Raw genomic sequence first — 23,284 nt, forward strand, 5'->3', positions numbered from 1 at the left:
ACCATGCGTTTCATTCCTAAACACTGACCTGAATCATGAACATTAACCTGAACTGAGGCAAGGAAAAAATCTTTAGATGGTCTATGTTCCTTTTTGACCCCCTGGATAATTCATCACTGAGCTCTTGGAGTAATTTGGTAGGCCAGCTACTTCTCGGAAGGTTCACAGGTGTTCAATGCTTTGTCCATTTGTAAATAGTAGCTCACACTGCAGTTTGCCAGAGTCCCAACACTTTAGAATTGTTTTGTAAACGTTTTCAGTCCAATAAGATGTCAATTGTTGTTGTTTTTTTCTCATTTGTTCTTTCTTCAGATCAGGTAATGATGTATAATGTTTTGAGACATTTTAGCCTACTTCATTCTGTCTGACAGGTTATGGTTAAGTTTTTTTTTTTTTTGTGTGTGACAAAGATAAATCTTAGATGTCTAAAAATGTGATTAATTACAGTTGGTTCATGATATAACAAGGCTAGCATTGATTACATGGGGGCAGGTTGGTTTTAATAGTTTTGTCCCTCAATAAAAATAATTATTTAGAAACTGCATTCTGTATTTTCTCAAATTCAACAGCGTGGTACTGTAGAGTGCTGAAGTCAGAATCAGAGTCAGAAAGAACTGTATTGCCAAGTAGTGTTTCACACGTTCGAGGAATTGGCTTTGGTTGTAAGGTGCTACACATAGACAAACACACAGTTGACATAAATACATTTGGAAATATATATAGTTAAAAACAAAAAAAAAAGTTATTTAGGAATGTTGAAAGAATAAAGAAAAATAGAGCAACTTTTTGTGGAGAAAAGGCACATTAAAGAGCATATTAAACATATACAATAACAACAATATGAAATTAAATAAAATAGTATTTACTGTGTGACTATTTTATTATTCAACAAGTGGTTCTGTAATTGATGGGTATAAGTTTACATGAAGAGCCCTACAGAGACAGGTTACCCCTTTTTAAAAAACCTGTCTCCATGGTGAGCGACTCCTTAACATTATGAGCGGAACTGACGTATGCCACAGATCAGCCAATCATTTCTTTCCGTCCCATAATACGTTGCAACACAAACTGCACGCGCCAAGGAAATTCACTGACTGTGGTAACATTTAAGCTTCGCGTAGACATTAAGTGAGTATCAGACAGTAATTTAAACATACTATTTGATGTTTACCGTGACATGTTTATACTCATAACAATCAGAATATGAGTTATACGCGTAATATTATATAACGGAAGTATGCGCTTTCGGTGTCCACACCAACGCAGTGCTAACGGAACCAAATTGTTAGCTTGCTAACATAGCAGAGAAACGGTTTTGAATGTCAATGTAGTCATGGATTAATGCGTAATTACTACTGTTAATTTGCTTTCTGTGTGATTTGAACAATGATAATGGTAATGTATTAACCAGCAATTTCAACTCAAGGTAATACTGTCAGCGAAAAAAGAGTGCATTATTTTTCAAGTTCTTTTGAACTTCTGTAAACCTAAAATAGTTTGATGGCAACATGGAGCAGCTGATATTTTTTTATTGTCTTTCAGAGAAAAGATGGATGCTCGATCTGAAACGACCTTCACATATGTATTTTTTTTAACGAACCAGTGACATTTACCGACGTCACCATATTTTAACAAAATTTGCAATTGATTGGAAAAGCTTTAGTTCAGGGTGTAGAACTTAAAAAAAAAAAAAGGAAGCATTTCTACATTCCTCCTTATAACAAAAGGTAACTTCATCATCATAACCTTTATTCCGGTATTTTTCATTTCTGAAAGCAGCAGATTGTGTCACAGGTGGACAAAATCTAGACTGCAATCAGACTTCCTTACTGTGGAGCTGAGATATTTTAATTTATGCAATATTTTCTGATATTATGCTGCTGAAATCTCAGAAAAGAATGATGGAAATCAAACATGAACTATATTCTTAGTGACTTCACATTTGTTCAACCAACTTATTATTAATTTCATTATGTGTGATGTGGGCATTTATCTTTGAAATACAGCAGTCAGATTTTAAATTAGATATATTGTTTATATATCAAACATAGATATAAGCTATATGTAAAACAACAGGAGACCAAAAAACTTTGATCTGTGCAATATGGTATGCTTTTTTTAAATGATCAAATTATTTCCTCAACTCTTAGACAAAACTACTGATTTCTATAGATATATTCTGAAAAGGTTAACTGGACATTTAAAAAAAAGGGTTGTCTTTGAGTGATATTCAGCAGTGTACATCATCTTAAGCTGTATTTTGTGTTAAACGTAACTTATTAAAAACAACATAACTTGTAGAGTGTCTAATAAGATAAAAGTGGGTTCCTTGATCTTCACTCAGTCTGTTTTTGATGCATCGGTCAATTAAAAAACATTTTATGCGTTGATTAAAATAACATGAACACTGTTCCAAAGAAGAATTCATGTAACATTTTATTTCACACAGTTCTGTTACTGTTTTTTACTAACTGAAGACTGAAGAAGACAGTGATGACCTCAAGCAAACACTCTTCTGTTCTTAAAGGTATTATTTTTTTTTGCTGTGCATTTTGTGATTTCTACAATTTGCAGTTGAAATATGTCATTCTGCCCAATGTCTTTGCAGATGTTGTTGCCTATGTTGATGTGTGGTCTTCTGATAAAAGAGCAAACTATTCAAACCCTTTCATCCAGCAGCTGGAGGAAATGGGAGCTCAGGTAAGATGACACTTTTTTTCTTTATTTGCTGTTTACAGACTGTATGTACAATTAAACCAAGGTAATTGAATATGCTGTATAAAAAGACACAACCATTTTATCTCACTGTCTGACATTTAATCAGACTACACATTTTCCAGTTTGAGATAATGGGATTAAGATGATAGCCACTGATACTGACTTTGTTGACCAGAAACTAATTTAAAATAATGTGTCAGTATGCATAAGGTCATGGTCCATTTGTAAGAACCATTTTCATCCAAAATGCAAATGGATCTTTGTTATTATTCCGTCATTTATTAAGTAGACGTAATTTTGCTTATCCTAAATGCACCAAAACAGGAAAAGTTTAATCTGATACATTGTCAGAGAGACAGTGAGAAAAAGGGGCATGTAGTTTAACACAGTGTATGTAAATATCTGGTTTTAACTGTGTCTGCCATACCTCAGTCTACTTTAATCTTTCTCTCACAGGTATCAAAAAGACTTAATAAACAAGTCACTCATGTTGTATTCAACAATGGACATCAAGCTACATGGAGGAAAGCTAAGAAAATGGATGTCCAACTTGTGTCTGTTCTCTGGGTTGGAAGGTGAGAGGAACTTTTGAGTTATTTAATTAAAGCAATGTTGCTAAACTATGGCAGTGTTCTGAAAGCTAAGATGAGGGTGTTATCAACCACTTATTTTGTGCTGTGTCCAGGTGTTATGATGGCAGTGTACGTGTGGATGAGAAGTTATTTCCAGCTTTAAATGATGAACAAAATCCTGTAATGAAAAACAGGAAGGTGTGTAGACTCTGATTAAATGGGTTTTAAAGTTTAAATATGTATATTTGCCTATATATGAGTGTCAAACATAGAAAAATTCTGGAATAAAATTTTCGTTAAATCTGTGTGGTGATGCATGTCACTCAATCATCATGTTCTTTTGTATACAAATCACCATTTCATCAAAATCTGAATTTAGGAGTGTATTTGTAAAACAGTTTTCATGTTCAGACACACTGATTATGTGTTTTAATTTAGTTTTAAATGATAACTGTCCTCTTAAGTTGGTCTTATTAATTTATAGCCCTTCCCTATAATTTGTTATATCCTGATGCAAAGCTGCACAGATTAAAGGCTAAGAGGTTTTTCCACTGTTCAGAATTTGTTGACAAAGAACTATCAGACGTTTTTTGTGTTTATTAAACCATTTTTGTGTTTTTGTGATTCATGTAGCATCGCTGCATGCTCCCTAAAGATTCTCCCGAAAGAACGACTGAAAATGACTGGCGTTTGAAGAAGAAGTTTGAAAAAATGGTGAAAGACTTGCCTCCGTTAGAACCACAGGGTAAGAGGTTTTAACAGTACTGGAATTGATTATTTCACAGCATAGAATGTAATGTGTCGTTTTATCTTCCTTATTTATTTATTTTTTTTTGCAGTTGTAGGTATGTCACCAATCATCATTGATGAGGAGAATAGAATTATCTACAGCCCTGCTTTGAATAGGTCTGATTACATGGCACAGCGCTTGAAAGATATGAAAGACGAATGGGAAAACATTTCGCCAACAGGTAAGGAAAAATTGTGAGCGTAAGTTTTGTTCAACTGATAAATACCTGATACATCTTAGAAACATTTTTTAAAATAAAACAAATTGATTTAAATGTTTTTTCTATTCAGCGTCACAAATGGCTGATTCCTGCTCACCAACCGGGGTGAAGCCTTCTCTTGGATGCACACCAACTTTCCTCAAATTTAACAGTAAGAAAACTGAGACTAATCATATTACTAATGGTCTTTTGTCAGTATTTTGCTTTGTTGGACTGCCTACTTTCTGTCAGGATGTTTGACCATATGAGTCTGCTACTTTTAATTGCAAGAGGATAAATGTAAGAAAAATACTGGTAAATGTATCGAAATGCTTTTTCTTTTTTCATGTGGATTAACTTTAAAATCAAACAAATTTTTAAATATGGAAAAGCATGATAAATTGGATAGAATTTAGAAAGGGATGTTGGTGTGAATGTTATATAACCAGAGCAACTACCTGGGCTGAATTAGTGCCCGTCTTATCCTATAAAGCAACATAACGACAGAAATATTGTAAGTTGATTTTCTGTTCTCCTATATACAACAGATGACGAGTCTGATGATGCTTCTGTTGCTGAACCTGATGGCTCACCTGCTAAGGAAGAAGGAAGATCATCTGATGCTAGAGACCTGGGTCAGCTTGGAAGAGACTCTACAAAGCCTTGGCTCTCACCCTGCCACGATGTGCCAAAACGGTTATCAAGTTTGCCTGCATGTCGTAGCTTTGACGACCAGGAAGATAAAGAAGAGAAAAAACAAACAAGGTCGAGAAGAATTTCAGTAAGAACGAAAGCAGGAGAGACATTTAGATCTGGAGTCTTTTCACAGAGTCCTGTCCAGGACACCCCTGGCAAGAGCAAAATCCCTCATAAAGAAAGAAGGCAGTCTCATGTTAAACAAACTAGAGAGTTACCTAAGGAATCTGAAAATAAAGAGCCAGTAATCACAGTGGAAAAGCCATGTGGAGAAACTAAATCCCAAGTTTCCCAGGATGCTGCATCTTTAAATTACCTTTCATCATCAGAAACTATAGTTGGTGCTGCAACTGAAAGGTCTAATAAACGTTCCCTGGTAAAGAAAACTCAATGTAGAACACCCAAGCAAGCCAGATTGTCATTTTCTGCCTTGGTACGATCTTTCACTCTGTCCAGCGAATGTAAAAATGTTGCCTCGAGTTCCACTGATGGAGATAATGATGTGTTTGAGGACTATTTCTCTCCCGCTAATCACAAAAGACCTCGTTTGCCTAGTTCACCTGAGGAGAGCAGCATTAAAGTACCTTTTGAGTTGGACCCTTTTCCAAAAAGGGAAATACAAAGAAGAAGTGAAATCTTTGGATCTGAAAAGAAAAAATTGAAACTGGAAAAACAACATTGTAAAAAAAACCTCAATCATGAGTCTGATGAAAGTGGTGGGTGTGTTCAAGGAGATTTTAAAAACTCTCTCCCAGGATTTAATAATCTTGCTGTTAATAAAAAACAAGTGACTAAAAGGCAAAGACAAAGCTCTCTGGATTTTTCAAGCACTGGAAAAACTACTGAAGATATGGAAAAATGGAGACCGGCATCTACATCAGGACAACCACCCTTAGAAACAAACATTGCAGAATCAGAGCAGCAAGAAAACTCTGATTTCACTGCAATTTTTCATAGCTCTGAAAGTGAGTAGAAAAATCTACAATTTGTTGTTATAAGAAGCCAGCGCTGTATTTATCTCTGGCATTTTGATCATTATGAGCTGTAGAAACTAACCAGAAAATAATAGTGTTTGCGGTGGTGGATGTTTGTTAATACTTATGATTGAACCTGGTTTTCCTTTGAGGGAATACTCAGTGCAATTACTTTAAAGAAAAGTTTATATTTCTAGTTGTTACATCAAATTGACGAATAAAGATTTATCGTGAAAATGAGGCCGGATCTGTTATTTCCCTCCTCAGAAATGTGAGGCATATTTACACTTTGAACACTTTTTAAATGAGAAAAATGTTTCCCACATTTTCTGGCGAGACCACCACATGCAGTCGTAAAACAAATTAGGACACCTCATTCAATATTAAGTTCTTTTAAAGAGATGTTCATATATTGATGATTTCATTTTCTAACATTTTTAATCGCAGGAAAAGAAAGTGGTTTAATTGCATTTAAATAAAAATAAAAAATTTTTTACTCAAGCGAAAGATATCAACAAAAATGAGGACAACAAAAGGACACCCTATGCCTGACTAGTTGGTTTTACACTCTTTGTCTGAAATAACTAGTGAGACACTTGTAGCCATCTAACAGTCTCTGGCATCATCTACATTTGTTAGATGTTTGAGAAGTTTCTTGCATGTCCAGAACATTTCTAGTCACACACAGCATCCTTAAAGTTAAGATCTGGTCTTTAACTGTCCTGGGCCGCATCTCCAAACCATGACAGTTTCACCTCTGTGCTTTACAGTTTGTATGAGGTTCTTTTTCTGAAATGCCATCTGAGGTTTTTGCCAAACATGTTCTGTTGTCTAATTAACCAAACTTGACAGATATGTCTGTCCGAATAACATTAATCCAGATGTGCTGGTGTTTTGTCTGCATTTTTTTATAGCCTTTTCTTAGAGAACAAAGGTTTCCTATTTGCACACCTTCCGTGAAAGTTAAACTCGTAAGTCTCTTTCTGCTAGTTAAAGCATTTGCTTTCATGTTGGTAAGAGCCTGCTGTAGGTCCTGGGTTGACATTTTAAGGTTTTTGGTGTTTTTAGCATCTTGTGGTCTGATCTCGGTGAACTTGCTTGGGCAGCCAGACCTGAACATGTTGGCAGTTGTTTTGACTTTCCTCCACTTGTAGATTGTTCCCCATATAGTGGAATGGCTGATCTCAATTCTTTTTTGTGTAATTGTAGCCATTCTTAGCAGGAATAAATGTAGGAGTGTCCTAATCTTCAACTATTATTACAGTTTTAAGAAACATTTAAAAAGGTAATTTCTTTAGTTTTTGATGTGTATTTATATAGAATTTTTCAGTCTTGTTAAAATTGATATTTAATATCTACATGTCCATATATGGCAAAACACAGGCTGCCGTGGGATGTCCTATTTTTTTCAGGACTTTAAATTAACAGCAGTCTATTTAAAAAAAAAACGTTATTCTGAAGGGATAAAACATTTTTACTACAGGTATTTCTTTCAGTGTTGTATTTGGAATAACTGTCAGAGATGCTCAGTTTGAGTCCTTGTGACTGTGAAAACCTCATGATCTAGATTAAATTTTGTGTGTCACGCTATTCAGGCATGTATTAGAGATATTTGGGAAATATTTTGATATGAAGTAAAAGTTCTCCTTTAGAGCAGTTTTGCAGTCACTGACTGTGACCTTTTCCTCTGTGTAGACAAGTGTACCTGACCCTTACATGCCAAGAGCCTCTTGCAGGATAATAGAACCACAGGATCCCTTCTCCTAATAGGTGAAACAATTGGACTCTCCTCAGCTCTTTCAGCAATTTCTCTAATGGTTCAGTTTTTCAATCTTTGCTTGGGCCTTTAATGGAAAACACTTTTCTTTGTGTGAATTATGTTTCATTTCGGGGTAGATGTGTAGTTTTAATCTTAAATTGCCATGCCAATATATTTTTGTAAAACTATTATTGTTGTAGACCAAATGCCAACCAAGATTAAATGCAGGTATAACTCAAGCTCTGTTAGATGTTTTTGTTTCAGTGCCTTTGATGCAGTTTGCTCCGTTAGAAATGTTTTTGCATGTACTGAGCTGCCTGCTAATCCTCTGGCTTCAGCAGATGTCTAATAATAATAAGTGGTGTAAAATCCTGCAATTCTAAGTTTACAGTTGTAGATCGCGGTCGAAATGAACACAAACACAACCCCGGCTGAGTGACACTCCCCCCAGCTCGTCTCTGTTTTAAATAGTTTGTCTTGTTTTCATATGTAGGTGGAGGAAATGAATGCACCATCGCAGCTGGTTTCACAGAGAACACCTCCGTCACTGAAGAAAATCACAATAAGCAAGCTGGCTTGAGCCTTCAGAAGATGGTTAACAAAACAAAGGTAAATGGCTGAAATGTTTCCTTTTTGAAGCTATATTGGGTGTCAGCGTAAACAGAATTCAGTGCAGTTTGATGGGATGAATTTGAAAATGGTCTGTTCTTCATGTTGACATGCGGTGAGAAATTAGAAAAAAAATATTTTTGTTTGGTTTTCTCATCTTGTATGGATATTACATTTTCAGACCAATTGGAACATTTTTGTAAACTGTTTAATATGTAGTTCCTACTTACAAGTTCGAATTGTTTATTTTCTCTTAACATAGACATGCACGAGAACGCAGTTCAAAGAAAATGTATGTTTCTGTTATATAGAAAGTTTAAGAAATAAACAAAACGTCAACTCCTCTGTTTATTTAATTCCCATGTAAGGATTTCCTCTTTAAGGACCTACATACTTCCATGGCTGAAGGCGTTTGATGCATATAGATGAGTGTTTCTGTCTGGTCCTCAGGGCTTCCTGTGTTTTGGCTGTTCAATGGTAGCATAACTTCCTTGCTTGGGAAATGCACCTGCAGCCCTGTTTACGTTACGCTGCTAACCTCAACAAGCCGTTGCTGAAAACAGCCCAACTTTGTTTTACACCCCTCATTGATCACATTTTTCAGGCAATCTTTTTGTTGCTCCTTCAGAGATGTTGTAGTTCAGCATCTGATTCTGTAATTATTGTTTGCTTTAATGACCTTTTAGGTGCTCTTCGTAACAAATATTGGTACTTGGGTGAACTTTGGAAATTATTTTTGCTCACAGCTGAACAGCTGAGAGAAATTAATGTAGAAATGTATTCTTTTTGTTTTGGCACAACTAGACAAATCAGTAACTCTGGACATGTATTACATTCCCCACATTTCTTACAAGATAAGTATTTAAAAAAAAGAAAATGTAGTATGAAAAATTATTTATTTTTATTAGAATTTCACAAACAAAGTTGTTTCGATCACCACCTGTACTGTTGTATTTCAGTGTAAAAGATGAAAACAGTGGTTAGAAGTCATCCTTTTTACCTCATTTATCACATCAGGTCTTGGGTTTATAATTTTGTTTAGAGCTTTCTTTGTTTTGTGACCACTGTAAATTTATCTACTATACAGTCCCATGAAAAGTATTTGCCTCCTTACAGATTTGTATCATAGTTCTTTTTTTTTTTCAGATCTTTAAACAAATTTATATATAAGACAAAGTTAACCTCAGAAAATACAAAATGTAGTTTTCGAATGGTGAGGTAATTTATTAAGGGAAACAATGTAACCAAACCAACCTGGTAATGTCTGTAAAGAGGCAATTGTCCCCTGAACTTAATAACTTACCGTATTTTCCGCACTATAAGGCGCACTGAAAAACCTTTAATGTTTTCAAAAAATGACAGTGCGCCTTGTAATCCGGAGCGCCTTATATATGGATCAGTTGGTTAATTGGTTGATCCATACTGGTTGTACACGGCGCTCTGTCAAAATGTTTCAGTACGACTGGTAAACTACAAAGCCGCACCGTTTGCAGCATTACGGCTACCGTAGTCAGGGGCGTCGCCGAAGTAATAGCGGTAAACACCTGTACTGTGCTTACTCCTAGTCCAACACCACTTGTGTGTGTATAATGTTTGAATGTACTGTTGCAGGAATTGCCTGAACTATATGTGATTAGAAGCTCAGTGTGTGGGGTGTATGTTTCGTGTGTGTGTATGGAAGATGTTGACATTACTCCTCCGGACAGAGGTGGCGCTGTGTGCTGCCGTAGCTGAGAATCAAGAGTGAAGGAGTGACGTCGGTATTATTGTGTGTGTGGGGTGGGTAGAGACGGCGACCGGAGCAGCGGTGTATGAGTCTGTAAGCCCTGTGTTTTTACGTGCTGCAAAGTCATTAAAAAGAACCCCGAATCTCGTCAACAACTCAGTGTTTTGATGTTGTTTCTTCATGCTCAACTCAGCAACGTATGAGTGAGGGAGTTAACCCCGAGGAAACTAGTAACTTCGGCCCTGGAGAAAGCGTCTCCCCTGTGTCATCGGACTACGGTCAGGGGACAGAAACAGGAAAGGTTAACAGTACTAACGATTGATTTAGTGCATCAAACTGTTTCTTTTACGTGTTTACTGAATCAGGGAAAAGTCCCCTTTCACGTTTTAACTAACGTTTGATTTCAACTTCAACTTCATAGACTCCAATGCATTCCTAACGTGCGGTTGGCTCTATTCAATAGATTTCTATGTAGAGGAGACCTTACCATGAGAGTGAATGGAGTTATCAGAATGCTGGTTTGTAGTGTATTAATAAAGTTTGACTGACTGACTTATCTGACTGTTTTGTTGACATTCTCTTTAGCACAGCTCCATCTAGTGGATGCATAACGCAACCCCAGTCAAACGTTTGACTGCAGTAGCTTCTATTCTATGCGCCTTATAATCCGGTGCGCCCTATATATGAAAAAAGTTCTAAAATAGGCCATTCATTGAAGGTGCGCCTTATAATCCGGTGCGCCTTATAGTGCGGAAAATACGGTACTGTGCCACCATCAGCATCAACACTTGCCGTGAGGCATTTACCCTAACTGAAGTCTTTTACATCACTGTGGAGGAATTCTGGCCCACTTTTCTTTGCAGAATTGTTTTATTCCAGCCACATCGGAGAGTTTTTGAATACGAACATCCTGTTTAAGGTCATACCACATCATCTCAATCAGAGTTTGACTAGGCCAATCTAAAGCCTTCCTTTTTCTATGTTTGAGCCTTCAGATGTCGACTCTGTGGTGTGCATCAGGATTATTGTCCTGCTGCATAACCTATGTGTATTTTAGCTTAAGGTCACAAGACATTCTCCATCATTTTTTTCCAATAATTATGTAAAATCGCCGAAGTCCCGAAGCAGCAAAGCAGCCCCAGACCATCACACTACCAGCACCATGTTTGACTGTAGGTATCATATTTTTTTCTGAAATGCTTTGTTCGTTTTACGCCAGTTCCAACAGGACACACATCTTCCAAAAAGTTCCGCTTTTGTCTTGTCAGTCAACAGAAAAGAGTCTTGAGGATCAGCCAAATATTATTGGTCAGATATGGTTTTCTCCTTGGAACTTTCCCATGGATGCCAAGTTTGAATCATGAACACTGACCTTAACTGAGGCACATGAACTTTGCAGTGTCTTAGATGTACTGGATCCAGTTGTGGCTTCCTGGATGAGTTGCTGATGTATTCTTGGACTACTTTTGGTAGACCAGCCGTTCCTGGGAAGGTTTACCAGTGTTCCATGTATTCTCTATTTGTGGATAACAACTCTCACTGTGGTTCGCTGAAATCCCAAAGCCTTAGAAATGACTTTGTAACCCTTTCCAGACTGATACATGTAAATTGCTTAGTTTTTCGTCTGTATCTGTATTTCTTTAGATTGGGGCTTAAGGTGCTGCTTTTTGAGATCTTTTAGCCCACTTCATTAAGGTGATTTCTTGGTTCTGCAGGTCTGGCATTAATCAGGCCATCTAGTGTGGTTAATCACAGTTTATTCATAAATAGCCTTTTGTCTTGATAAATGACATGCTCATGCTTTTTGTATTTACTCTGCAAAAACAGGTGACATCTTTAAGGGAGGCACTATTTCTTTTATTAATATATAGGTACATGGGTTAGAATATGACAGAACGTTTTGGCTATTTCAGTAAGTATGCGATTTTTAAATGGAAAATGTGTAGCAATCCTCAAGATGCATGCCCTAAAACATTCACACATACGATAAAGGGAAAAATATTAAATTAATAAGAAAATTAACTGAGGAAAATAAAAGATTAATGATTTTAAGCAAGAAAAAAATATAAATTTTAACCATAATATAACAGTTCCTATCTTATTTCATCAAATGTTATCCCCCACTGTTGAATACATATGTCAAAGATTGATGTATGTCATTTTGTTTTGACAGCTCGTAAATCCTCGATTGTAACAGATGCCAGCATGTTTTTTTCCTTAATGAATTTTTTGCCAGCACGTCTTCATGCCAGACCATTTTTAGGAAGCTGTGCTTAGTTTCTCTATAATTTTGCAGAATACTTCACACCTAGCTGTAGCTCAAATGTACGTCAAACACTTCTGCAGAGGTTAGCTGTCTTTGTTCCCTTTCAAACGCAATCAGTCTGAATGATTGGTGGGGACCAAACACTCAGAAATTTGTTTTGATGTCTCAATTATGCATTGTGAAAATCATAGTTTGACAGATACCTGATTGTCATCACATGGACCTAAACTGAATTCAAATGTTTCTAATTAAAGCTTAGCAATATACATTGAAAATACATGCTCATCATGGGTACAATGCATTCAATGTTAATACTGTAAAGGGCTCATTGCAATGCAGTAGTTTTTGGCATTATCCTATTAGCTTTTTTGGCCAAGATTGTGTGCACAAACATGGAATTGGACTTTGGTTTCAACCGCTCACAACATATAGACATTAAGTATAAACAGACATTAGGTATAAAAAGGAACAGTAAGTACATGTATGTGAATGTATAACAATTTTTTATAAAAGAAAGAAAGAAAGGCAGGCTGTGGTGCAAATACACTTATTTTGTGTCACAGCAAAGTAGCTGTTCACTTAGACTGTAAAGGTGCTCATTGTGTTCTTCAGAGAGACAGCTCGGGGGAAGAAACTTTCTCTTTGGTAGCTGGTTTTAGCAGACAGTGCGCTGTAGTGCTGACCTGAAGCTAAAAGTCTAAACCGTTTATGTGCAGGGTGTGTGGGGTCTGCAGAGATGTTAGCTGCCCTTTTACTGGCACTAGACCTGTATAAGTCCTGGATGGAGGGAAGGTCAGCCCTAATGATCCTCTTTGCATATCTAATTGTTTGTTGTAGTCTGGCCTTAGTCCTGTTTTGTAGATGAGCCAAACCACACAGTAATGGACTTGCACAGGACAGACTGAATAATGGCAGTGTAGAGGATGACCAGCAGCTCCTGTGGTAGGTTGTAATTCTTCAGTTGCCGCAGGAAGTACAGTCTCTGCTGAGCCTTCTTCTGGACAGTGTCTATCTGTGAGGACCACTTCAGGTCCTGAGAGATGGTGGTTTCTATAAACCGGAAGTGATTCACAGTAGAAACAGTGTTGTTGAGGATGATGAGGGGAGAGAATGTGGGGGGACAGAAGACAGAATCTACCTTCTGTCTGTTTGTAGACTAGTCATTATTCTGGATGCAGGCATTTGTAAACAAGGAGAGAACACACCCCCGGGGGGCGCCAATACTGATAATTCTGGTACGGGAGAAGATGCTCCCCAGCCTCACCCTACACGCCAATAATACACTGCTCAAAAAAAAATAAAGGGAACACTCAAATAACACATCCTAGATCTGAATGAATGAAATATTCTCATTGAGTACTTTGTTCTGTACAAAGTTGAATGTGCTGACAACAAAATCATCAATGGAAATCAAATTTATTAACCAATGGAGGCCTGGATTTGGAGTCACACATAAAGGTTAAGTGGAAAAACACACTACAGGCTGATCCAACTTTGATGTAATGTCTTTAAAACAAGTCAAAATGAGGCTCAGTATTGTGTGTGGCCTCCACGTGCCTGTATGACCTCCCTACAACGCCTGGACATGCTCCTGATGAGACAGCGGATGGTCTCCTGAGGGATCTCCTCCCAGACCTGGACTAAAGCATCCGCCAACTCCTGGACAGTCTGTGGTGCTTCGTGACGTTGGTGGATGGAGCGAGACATGATGTGCTCAATCGGATTCAGGTCTGAGCACTACCCGAGCCACTTGTGTGGGTTGTAGAGTCCGTCTCGTGCTGCCACGAGTGTGAAAGTACCACCAACATTCAAAAGTGACCAAAACATCAGCCAGAAAGCATAGGTACTGAGAAGTGGTCTGTGGTCCCCACCGGCAGAACCACTCCTTTATTGAGTGTGTCTTGCTAATCGCCAAAGATTTCCCCCTGTTGTCTATTCCATTTGCACAACAGCTGTGAAATTGATTGTCAATCAGTGTTGCTTCCTAAGTGGACAGTTTGATTTCACAGAAGTTTGAACTACTTGGAGTTATATTGTGTTGTTTAAGTGTTCCCTTTATTTTTTGGAGCAGTGTATGTTCAGTCTGTTGGTCTAAGTTTCACTGTAGTAGGTACCCACAGCCGATGAAGGTGACCCTTTCCAGGACACTGAGGGTCACACAGAGAGTTGGAAGCAGTTTAATGCATGAGTTGTGAAGAAAACATTGCTTTATGGCAACTGATATGGCCATCACCATGTTTAACAATAATAAACATCTCAATAGATTACATTGATGGATTCCCAACCAACCAAGTGACCATTGCCCTGATTCTTTCTATCTTAAATCTGATTCAGAAATTTTTAAAACTGTAGTTTTAATGTTACTTCTCCTGGGCCTCATTTTTAAATTCAATAACATCATCACTTTGTTGTCTTAGCACTGAAACAGAGTTTCAAACCTAAGATGAGCCCTGAAACTCTTCAGACAGATCATTTCTGTGTAAATGCTCACACACTTGATTAGCAACGATTTTCTCAAGAATTTTAGATGAGAACGGAAGATTAGATATAGGTCTGTAATTTATTAAATCATCTTGATCAAGTGAAGGTTTCTTCAGTAAATGTACTGGTGGTACATATCCATTTACTAAGGATAGATTAATTTAACCTAAAATGGGGCTGGTAATCAGAGGGATCACTTCCTTAAATAATTTGGTTGGGATTGGGTCTAACATACAAGTTGAAGGTTAAGATGAAACTAATATTTTTAATAACTCAGAAAGCTCAACTAGGTCAAAAACAGTCCAAACGCAGATCAGGTTCTACAGTTACCTCCATTGCTTACTGAGGATGAAGTAATCATGTTCGGGAGTATGCCAATAATTTTATTTTTAATATAATTAATCTTGTTTAAAAAGAATCCCATAAAGTAATTACTGCTGAGAGCTAAGGAAATGGATGGCTCAACAGAGCTATGACTCTGTGTAAGTTTAGCAACTGTACTAAAGAAACCTAGGATTATTCTTAGTCTCCTCTATTAATGATAAAAAATACACAGTTCGAGCTTGGGGAAGGATCTTTTTATACAACAGCAGGCTATTTTTGCAGATGAAGTAGGACTCCCCTAGATGTGTAGAGTGCCACTTTCTCTCCAATTTCCTAACATTGTGCTTTAAAGTACACAGCTTTGAATTGAACCTTGTTTGTTGTTTGATGCATTTTGAGTTTAGTAAAACCTCTGATAGAGGTGAGGAACCTGCTTTGAGACATAAATATGACACACAACCTGGGAGACTTGCTTTTTCTTTTATGGTCAACATGTTTTACATTTAATTGTTGAATTAAGACAACGTTTATCCAATTGAGCTTGTTTGAGGTCATAAACATAAATCTGTATTCTGTTTGGTTACATCTCTGACTTTTACTCTTAACCGTTCTTTAGTGAGTATGTCCATCAAATTATAACATTTGCAGAGACTGAAGATGGCTTTTTCTCTTTGATTGTGTGAACAGTGTTAAATTCACTGTGCATGTAGCAGTAACTATAAAGAAGAAAATGTCATACTGTGAAGAATTTCCTTTATTTGTGCTCGGAGCATTTGTGCTCAAAGGTCGCCCTGCATTTCACACCAGCTCCTTGTCACAGACTCATTATGAACAGCTCCTGCTCATGTCCTGGATTTTTGTGCAACTGCCAGAAAATGTATGTGGTATATACCAATCTCAAGATCTTCTTTAAGGAACCTTTATATTTTAAGCTCTTGTACTTGTCTTTCCTGACCTTCTGGTATTAATTACCAATAATGCTGTTAAAATGCTGATCATTCAGCTTTGGAGATAAAATTGTGCTAAGCTATCGAAGAGAAGTAACAGTGCAGCAACGTTATCATTTGAGTGACTTCTTAACGTGCCATGTCAGGAATAATGTGGTGTTTGACGGGCATGGGTGTGGTTTGTGTAGTGTTTTGGCACCTCTGTCCTCAGCGGGCCTTAACCTCTGACATCCAGCTGGTAAACCAGATAGCAGAGTGTGGCAGGAAAAGGGCTTGGTGGTCCTGTTTGTAGCTGTCGCTGAGGTGTTTGTGTCGATGATAGCGCTCTGTATCTGGGCCAAACTATGTGCCTGGATGGTCTGCAGTCGTCAGGGGAGAGATTTAAAATTTGGTTTCAGTGATATGTAGCTCACTCTTCATTTATTGCCTTAATGTTTTGCGTTTTTGCTATATTTCTGTATCCAGAACATAATGAAGTGAGTTTTAAAGAACTAGCTTAATTAAGGTTTGACTGAGACATGTAACAAAATAATGTTTTATTCCAACAATATTTTACCTGAACTGCCTTGGATCCATTATAAAAATCGGTAGGTGCATCGTGTACTGCAGGTGGATCTCAGTATATTAGAGTGTAATTGAAATGTTTGTTTATTTTAATAATAAAATTTGGAACATTGAGACTCATATAAATGTTTGGATTTGGGTAATTATAGCTTACAAATAATGAAAACCAAACAAATCACTTTCTCGTAGAATTTTAATATTACAAAAGATCAATAAGAAGGATTTTTTAATTCAGAAATGGTATGTCGTGGCTATGGTATGGTATACACAATAAGAGAAGAAGACTACAGATTTCACAGTAGTCTTGACATCTTCCAGAAGAAGGGTAAGTTACAAAATGTCATTGCTAAAGAAGCTGACTGTTCAGAGTGCTGTATGAAAGCATGTTCATGGAAAGTTGAGTGGAAGGAAAAACTGCAATAGAAACATTTGCACAACCAACAGGGAAAACTGCAGCCTTGAGGAGTAGAAGCAAAGCCAGCTCATGACCTGGGGGAGATTTAGAAGATGTGGACTGCAGCTTGAGACAGTGCTTAAAGAGCCACCACCACAGATGTATCCAGGACATGGGAAACTGTCACATTCCTTGGGTTAAGCCACATCTGAACCCGAGATGGCATCAGAAGAAAGAAGAAAAAGGACTTGGGCGCAGTCCAAGTTCCCTTTTCAGAGTACATTTTGCTTTTAGTTTGAAAATCAAGTTCCCAGGATCTTGAGGAAGAGTGGAGAGGAACAGAACCCAGGTTCTCTCAGGTTCAGTGAGACGTTTCCACAGGCAGTCTTTGGGGTGCCATGTCATCTGCTGGTGTTGAACCCCCCTCGTACTTGTCGTCTTCCGCTTATCTGGGACCGGGTCGCGGGGGCAGCAGACTCAGCAGAGACGCCCAGACGTCCCTCTCCCCAGACACCTCCTCCAGCTCCGGGTGCAGCCCAAGGCATTCCCAGGCCAGCCGAGAGACATAGTCCCTCCAGCGTGTCCTGGGCCGTCCCCTGGGCCTCCTCCCAGTGGGACGTGCCTGGAACACCTCCCGAGGAAGGCGTCCAGGAGGCATCCGGTATAGATGCCCGAGCCACCTCAACTGGCTCCTCTCGATGTGGAGGAGCAGCGGCTCTACTCGGAGCCCCTCCCGGATGGCCGAGCTCCTCACCCTATCTCTAAGGGAGTGCCCGGCCACCCTACGGAGGAATCTCATTTCAGCCGCTTGTATCCGGGATCTCGTTCTTTCGGTCATGACCCAAAGTTCATGGCCATAGGTGAGGGTAGGAATGTAGACCGACCGGTAAATTGAGAGCTTTGCTTTTCAGCTCAGCTCTCTCTTCACCACAACAGACCGGCACAGTGCCCCCATTACTGTGGCAGCCGCACCGATCCGTCTTTCGATCTCCCGCTCCATTTTTCCCCCACTCGTGAACAAGACCCCGAGGTACTTAAACTTCTCCACTTGAGGCAGGAACTCCCCTCCAACCTGAAGAGGACAAGCTACCCTTTTCCGGTCGAGTACCATGGCCTCGGACTTGGAGGAGCTGATCTTCATCCCAGCCGCTTCACACTCGGCTGCGAACCGCCCCAGTGCATGCTGTAGGTCTTGGCTAGAGGGGGCCAGCAGGACCACGTCATCTGCAAAAAGAAGAGACAAAATCCACTGGTCCCCAAACCAGACCCCCTCCGGCCCTTGGCTGCGTCTAGAAATCCTGTCCATAAAAGTTATGAACAGGACCGGTGACAAAGGGCAGCCCTGCCGGAGTCCAACATGCACCGGGAACAGGTCCGACTTAGTGCCGGCAATGCGGAACAAACTCCTGCTCCACTCGTACAGGGACCGGATGGCCCCTAATAAAGGGCCCCCGATTCCATACTCCTGGAGCACCCCCCACAGGGCATCACGAGGGACACAGTCGAATGCCTTCTCCAGGTCCACAAAACACATGTGAACCGGTTGGGCAAAGTCCCACGAACCCTCGAGTACCCAGTAGAGGGTATAGAGCTGGTCCAGTGTTCCACGGCCGGGATGAAAACCACACTGCTCCTCCTGAAGCCGAGGTTCGACTATCGGCCGGACTCTCCTCTCCAATACCCTGGCGTAGGCCTTACCAGGGAGGCTGAGGAGTGTGATCCCCCTGTAGTTGGAACACACCCTCCGATCCCCCTTCTTATGAAGGGGGAGCACCACCCCAGTCTGCCAGTCCAGAGGCACTGTCCCCGACCGCCACGCAATGTTGAAGAGGCGTGTCAACCATGACAGCCCAACAACATCTCAGGGCGGATCTCATCCACCCCCGAAGCCTTGCCACCGCGGAGCTTTTTAACCACCTCGGTGACTTCAGCCTCTGCGATGAAAGAGTCCAACCCCGAGTCCCCAGCCTCTGTTTCCACCACGGAATGCGTGATGGCAGAATTGAGGAGATCCTCGAAGTACTCCTTCCACCGCCCGATAATGTCCTCAGTTGAGGTCAGCAGCCTCCCACCCCCACTATAAACAGTGTTGGCGAAGCACTGCTTCCCCCTCCTAAGGTGCCAGACGGTTTGCCAGAATCGCTTCGAGGCCAACCGGTAGTCCTTCTCCATGGCCTCACCGAACTCCTCCCAGGCCCGAGTTTTTGCCTCTGCCACAGCCCGGGCCGCAGCATGCTTGGCCTCACGGTACCCGTCAGCCGCCTCAGGAGTCCCACAAGCCAACCACAGCCGATAGGACTCCTTCTTCAGCTTGACAGCATCCCTTACTGCCGATGTCCACCACCGGGTTCTGGGATTGCTGCCGCGACAGGCACCGCAGACCTTACGGCCGCAGCTACAGGCAGCAGCATCAACAATAGATGCGGAGAACATGGTCCACTCGGACTCTATGTCTCCAGCATCCCCTGGGATCTGGCCAAAGCTCTCCCGGAGGTGGGAGTTGAATACATCCCTGGCCAAGGGCTCCGCCAGACATTCCCAGCAGACCCTCACTATACGCTTGGGCCTGCCAAGTCTGTCCGGCTTTCTCCTCCTCCAGCGGATCCAACTCACCACCAGTTGATGATCAGTGGACAGCTCAGCCCCTCTCTTCTCCCGAGTGTCCAAAACATGCGGCCGAAGTTCTGATGATACGACAACAAAGTCGATCATCGACCTCCTGCCTAGGGTGTCCTGGTGCCAAGTGCACTGATGGACACCCTTTAGTTTTGAATTTGGTGTTCATTATGGACAATCTGTGACTAGCACAGAAGTCCAATAACAAAACACCACTCGGGTTCAGATCAGGGAGGCCATTCCTCCCAATCACGCCCCTCCAGGTGTCACTGTCGTTGCCCACGTGGGCGTTGAAGTCCCCCAGTAGAATAATGGAGTCCCCGGGAGGGGCACTATCCAGCACCCCCGACAGGGACACCAAGAAGGCCGGGTACTCCGCACTACCGCTCGGCCCATAGGCCGAGACGACAGTCAGAGACCTATCCCCAACCCGAAGGTGCAGGGATACGACCCTCTCATCCACTGGGGTAAACCCCAACAGGAGACGGCTGAGCTGGGGGGCAACAAGCAAAACCACACCAGCCCGCCGTCTCTACCCGTCTGACACTCCAGAGTAGAAGAGAGTCCAACTCCTCTCAAGGAGATGGGTTCCAGAGCCCACGCTGTGCGTGGAGGCGAGCCCGACTATTTCTAGTCGATATCTCTCGACCTCCCGCCCAAGCTCAGGCTCCTTCCCCCCCAGCGAGGTGACATTCCATGTCCCTAGAACCTGCCTAAGCATCCGGGCATCGGGCCGCTGAGGTCTCCACCTTTGTCCACCACCCAATCCTCTTTGCACCGGTCCCTCATGGTTCCCCCTACAAGTGGGACCCCAGCTCCGCCGTACCGGGCGACATCATGTGCCTCAATATTTTCGTCCTCATGAGTGATTCTTGAACCGCTCTTTGTCTGACCCATCACCTAGAGCCCTGGGAGACCCTACCAGGGGCATTTAGGCCACAGACAACATAGCCTCTAGGATCATTTGAGCACTCAAACCCCTCCACCATGTTAAGGTGGCGGTTCAAGGAGGAGTGGTGTTGAACCATTGTGTTTTATTAAGTCCAAAGGCAGCACTGTCTTCTATCTGGAAATTTTGAGCATTTAATGCTTCCCTATGGTGACAAACTTTATGCTGATTTTATTTTCCAGCAGGGCTTGGTACCGGCCCAAACTGAAAGAATGCTTTAATGACCATGTTATCACTGTACAGGTCCTTCTCAAAATATTAGCATATTGTGATAAAGTTCATTATTTTCCATAATGTCATGATGAAAATTTAACATTCATATATTTTAGATTCATTGCACACTAACTGAAATATTTCAGGTCTTTTATTGTCTTAATACGGATGATTTTGGCATACAGCTCATGAAAACCCAAAATTCCTATCTCACAAAATTAGCATATTTCATCCGACCAATAAAAGAAAAGTGTTTTTAATACAAAAAACGTCAACCTTCAAATAATCATGTACGGTTATGCACTCAATACTTGGTCGGGAATCCTTTTGCAGAAATGACTGCTTCAATGCGGCGTGGCATGGAGGCAATCAGCCTGTGGCACTGCTGAGGTCTTATGGAGGCCTAGGATGCTTCGATAGCGGCCTTTAGCTCATCCAGAGTGTTGGGTCTTGAGTCTCTCAACGTTCTCTTCACAATATCCCACAAATTCTCTATGGGGTTCAGGTCAGGAGAGTTGACAGGCCAATTGAGCACAGTGATACCATGGTCAGTAAACCATTTACCAGTGGTTTTGGCACTGTGAGCAGGTGCCAGGTCGTGCTGAAAAATGAAATCTTCATCTCCATAAAGCTTTTCAGCAGATGGAAGCATGAAGTGCTCCAAAATCTCCTGATAGCTAGCTGCATTGACCCTGCCCTTGATAAAACACAGTGGACCAACACCAGCAGCTGACACGGCACCCCAGACCATCACTGACTGTGGGTACTTGACACTGGACTTCTGGCATTTTGGCATTTCCTTCTCCCCAGTCTTCCTCCAGACTCTGGCACCTTGATTTCCGAATGACATGCAGAATTTGCTTTCATCCGAAAAAAGTACTTTGGACCACTGAGCAACAGTCCAGTGCTGCTTCTCTGTAGCCCAGGACTGGGGAATGCGGCACCTGTAGCCCATTTCCTGCACACGCCTGTGCACGGTGGCTCTGGATGTTTCTACTCCAGACTCAGTCCACTGCTTCCGCAGGTCCCCCAAGGTCTGGAATTGGCCCTTCTCCACAATCTTCCTCAGGGTCCGGTCACCTCTTCTCATTGTGCAGCGTTTTCTGCCACACTTTTTCCTTCCCACAGACTTCCCACTGAGGTGCCTTGATACAGCACTCTGGGAACAGCCTATTCGTTCAGAAATTTCTTTCTGTGTCTTACCCTCTTGCTTGAGGGTGTCAATAGTGGCCTTCTGGACAGCAGTCAGGTCGGCAGTCTTACCCATGATTGGGGTTTTGAGTGATGAACCAGGCTGGGAGTTTTAAAGGCCTCTGGAATCTTTTGCAGGTGTTTAGAGTTAACTCGTTGATTCAGATGATTAGGTTCATAGCTCGTTTAGAGACCCTTTTAATGATATGCTAATTTTGTGAGATAGGAATTTTGGGTTTTCATGAGCTGTATGCCAAAATCATCCGTATTAAGACAATAAAAGACCTGAAATATTTCAGTTAGTGTGCAATGAATCTAAAATATATGAATGTTAAATTTTCATCATGACATTATTGAAAATAATGAACTTTATCACAATATGCTAATTGTTTGAGAAGGACATGTACTTGATTGGCCAATGAACTGCTCTGATCTAAACCCCACAGAGAATCTATAGGTTAATGTCAAAAGTGAGATAAAACAGCAGGGCCACCTATGCAGACAGGCTGAAGGCTGCTGGCAGACCTGGGCTTCCTAAACACCTCAGCAGAACCAGACTGATTGCCTCCATGCCACATGGCATAAATGGAGTAATTCATGCAAAAAGAACCATGACCAAGTATTGAGTAAATATACTGTACAATGTTGTTTTCAGTAGGTTCACGTTTCAGTATTAAAATGCTTTTTAATGATCTTATGTGGTATTCTAACTTTAAGAAGCTGACTTTAGGGTTTTGATTAGCTGTAAGCCATAGTCATCAAAATCAAGAAAAAAACTGAAATATGTCACTGTATGTAACGGCTATACAATGTCGGACTTTTACATTTTGAGTTGGTAACAAAGAGTTATATACAATCCAATGACATAACAAGTAATGGTGATGCACCTGTTTCTATGAATAAAGTCCTCCCTCTCAGTTGTTTTGTACTTTTACATTTGTTTCAGGCTCCAAGGACACTTGTCATGACCAGCATGCCCACTGAGTAAGTTCTTAGTTGTTTGCTCCAAACTAAATGTAAACATTCATATAAACCACTTTTAATACAAGAACAAGCTGGTCGGCAGGAAATATGACATGTTTAACGGTTTATGTTTTTTTAATCCCCTCCACCTTTAGGAAGCAGCAGACTGTGGTGCAGGTGGTAAAAGCTCTGGGTGGTTTTTCAATCATTGACAGAGTTTGCGAGAGCACAACTCATGTAGTATCTGGGGGACACAGACGGACTCTAAACATCCTGTTGGGTATAGCACGTGGCTGCTGGATCCTGTCTTTTGAATGGGTATGGACATGTTCA

The 23,284-nt window shown here is 40.8% G+C and overlaps 1 protein-coding gene across 4 annotated transcripts in view; it reads left to right on the plus strand.

Moving 5' to 3' along the window:
- Positions 1-1,000: 1,000 nt before the first annotated feature.
- The window catches only part of mcph1 (microcephalin 1), a 49,027-nt gene continuing 26,743 nt past the window's right edge, over positions 1,001-23,284 (plus strand). For 2 of the 4 annotated variants that reach the window (XM_047352238.1, XM_047352242.1), the window contains exons 1-12: positions 1,001-1,128; positions 2,450-2,527; positions 2,609-2,700; positions 3,175-3,293; positions 3,404-3,488; positions 3,924-4,035; positions 4,130-4,261; positions 4,371-4,451; positions 4,828-5,940; positions 8,202-8,317; positions 22,935-22,972; positions 23,107-23,269. In XM_047352238.1, the coding sequence (XP_047208194.1) occupies positions 2,494-2,527; positions 2,609-2,700; positions 3,175-3,293; positions 3,404-3,488; positions 3,924-4,035; positions 4,130-4,261; positions 4,371-4,451; positions 4,828-5,940; positions 8,202-8,317; positions 22,935-22,972; positions 23,107-23,269 (2,085 nt within the window). In that variant the 5' untranslated portion in view covers positions 1,001-1,128; positions 2,450-2,493. Of the gene's footprint in view, positions 1,129-1,542; positions 1,728-2,449; positions 2,528-2,608; positions 2,701-3,174; positions 3,294-3,403; positions 3,489-3,923; positions 4,036-4,129; positions 4,262-4,370; positions 4,452-4,827; positions 5,941-8,201; positions 8,318-22,934; positions 22,973-23,106; positions 23,270-23,284 lie in introns of all 4 variants that reach the window. The other 2 variants (XM_047352239.1, XM_047352241.1) reach the window with 2 other exon arrangements.

Source organism: Girardinichthys multiradiatus, chromosome 22 (genome assembly GCF_021462225.1).
Source record: "Girardinichthys multiradiatus isolate DD_20200921_A chromosome 22, DD_fGirMul_XY1, whole genome shotgun sequence".
In the NCBI taxonomy this organism is placed as follows: Eukaryota; Metazoa; Chordata; class Actinopteri; order Cyprinodontiformes; family Goodeidae; genus Girardinichthys; species Girardinichthys multiradiatus.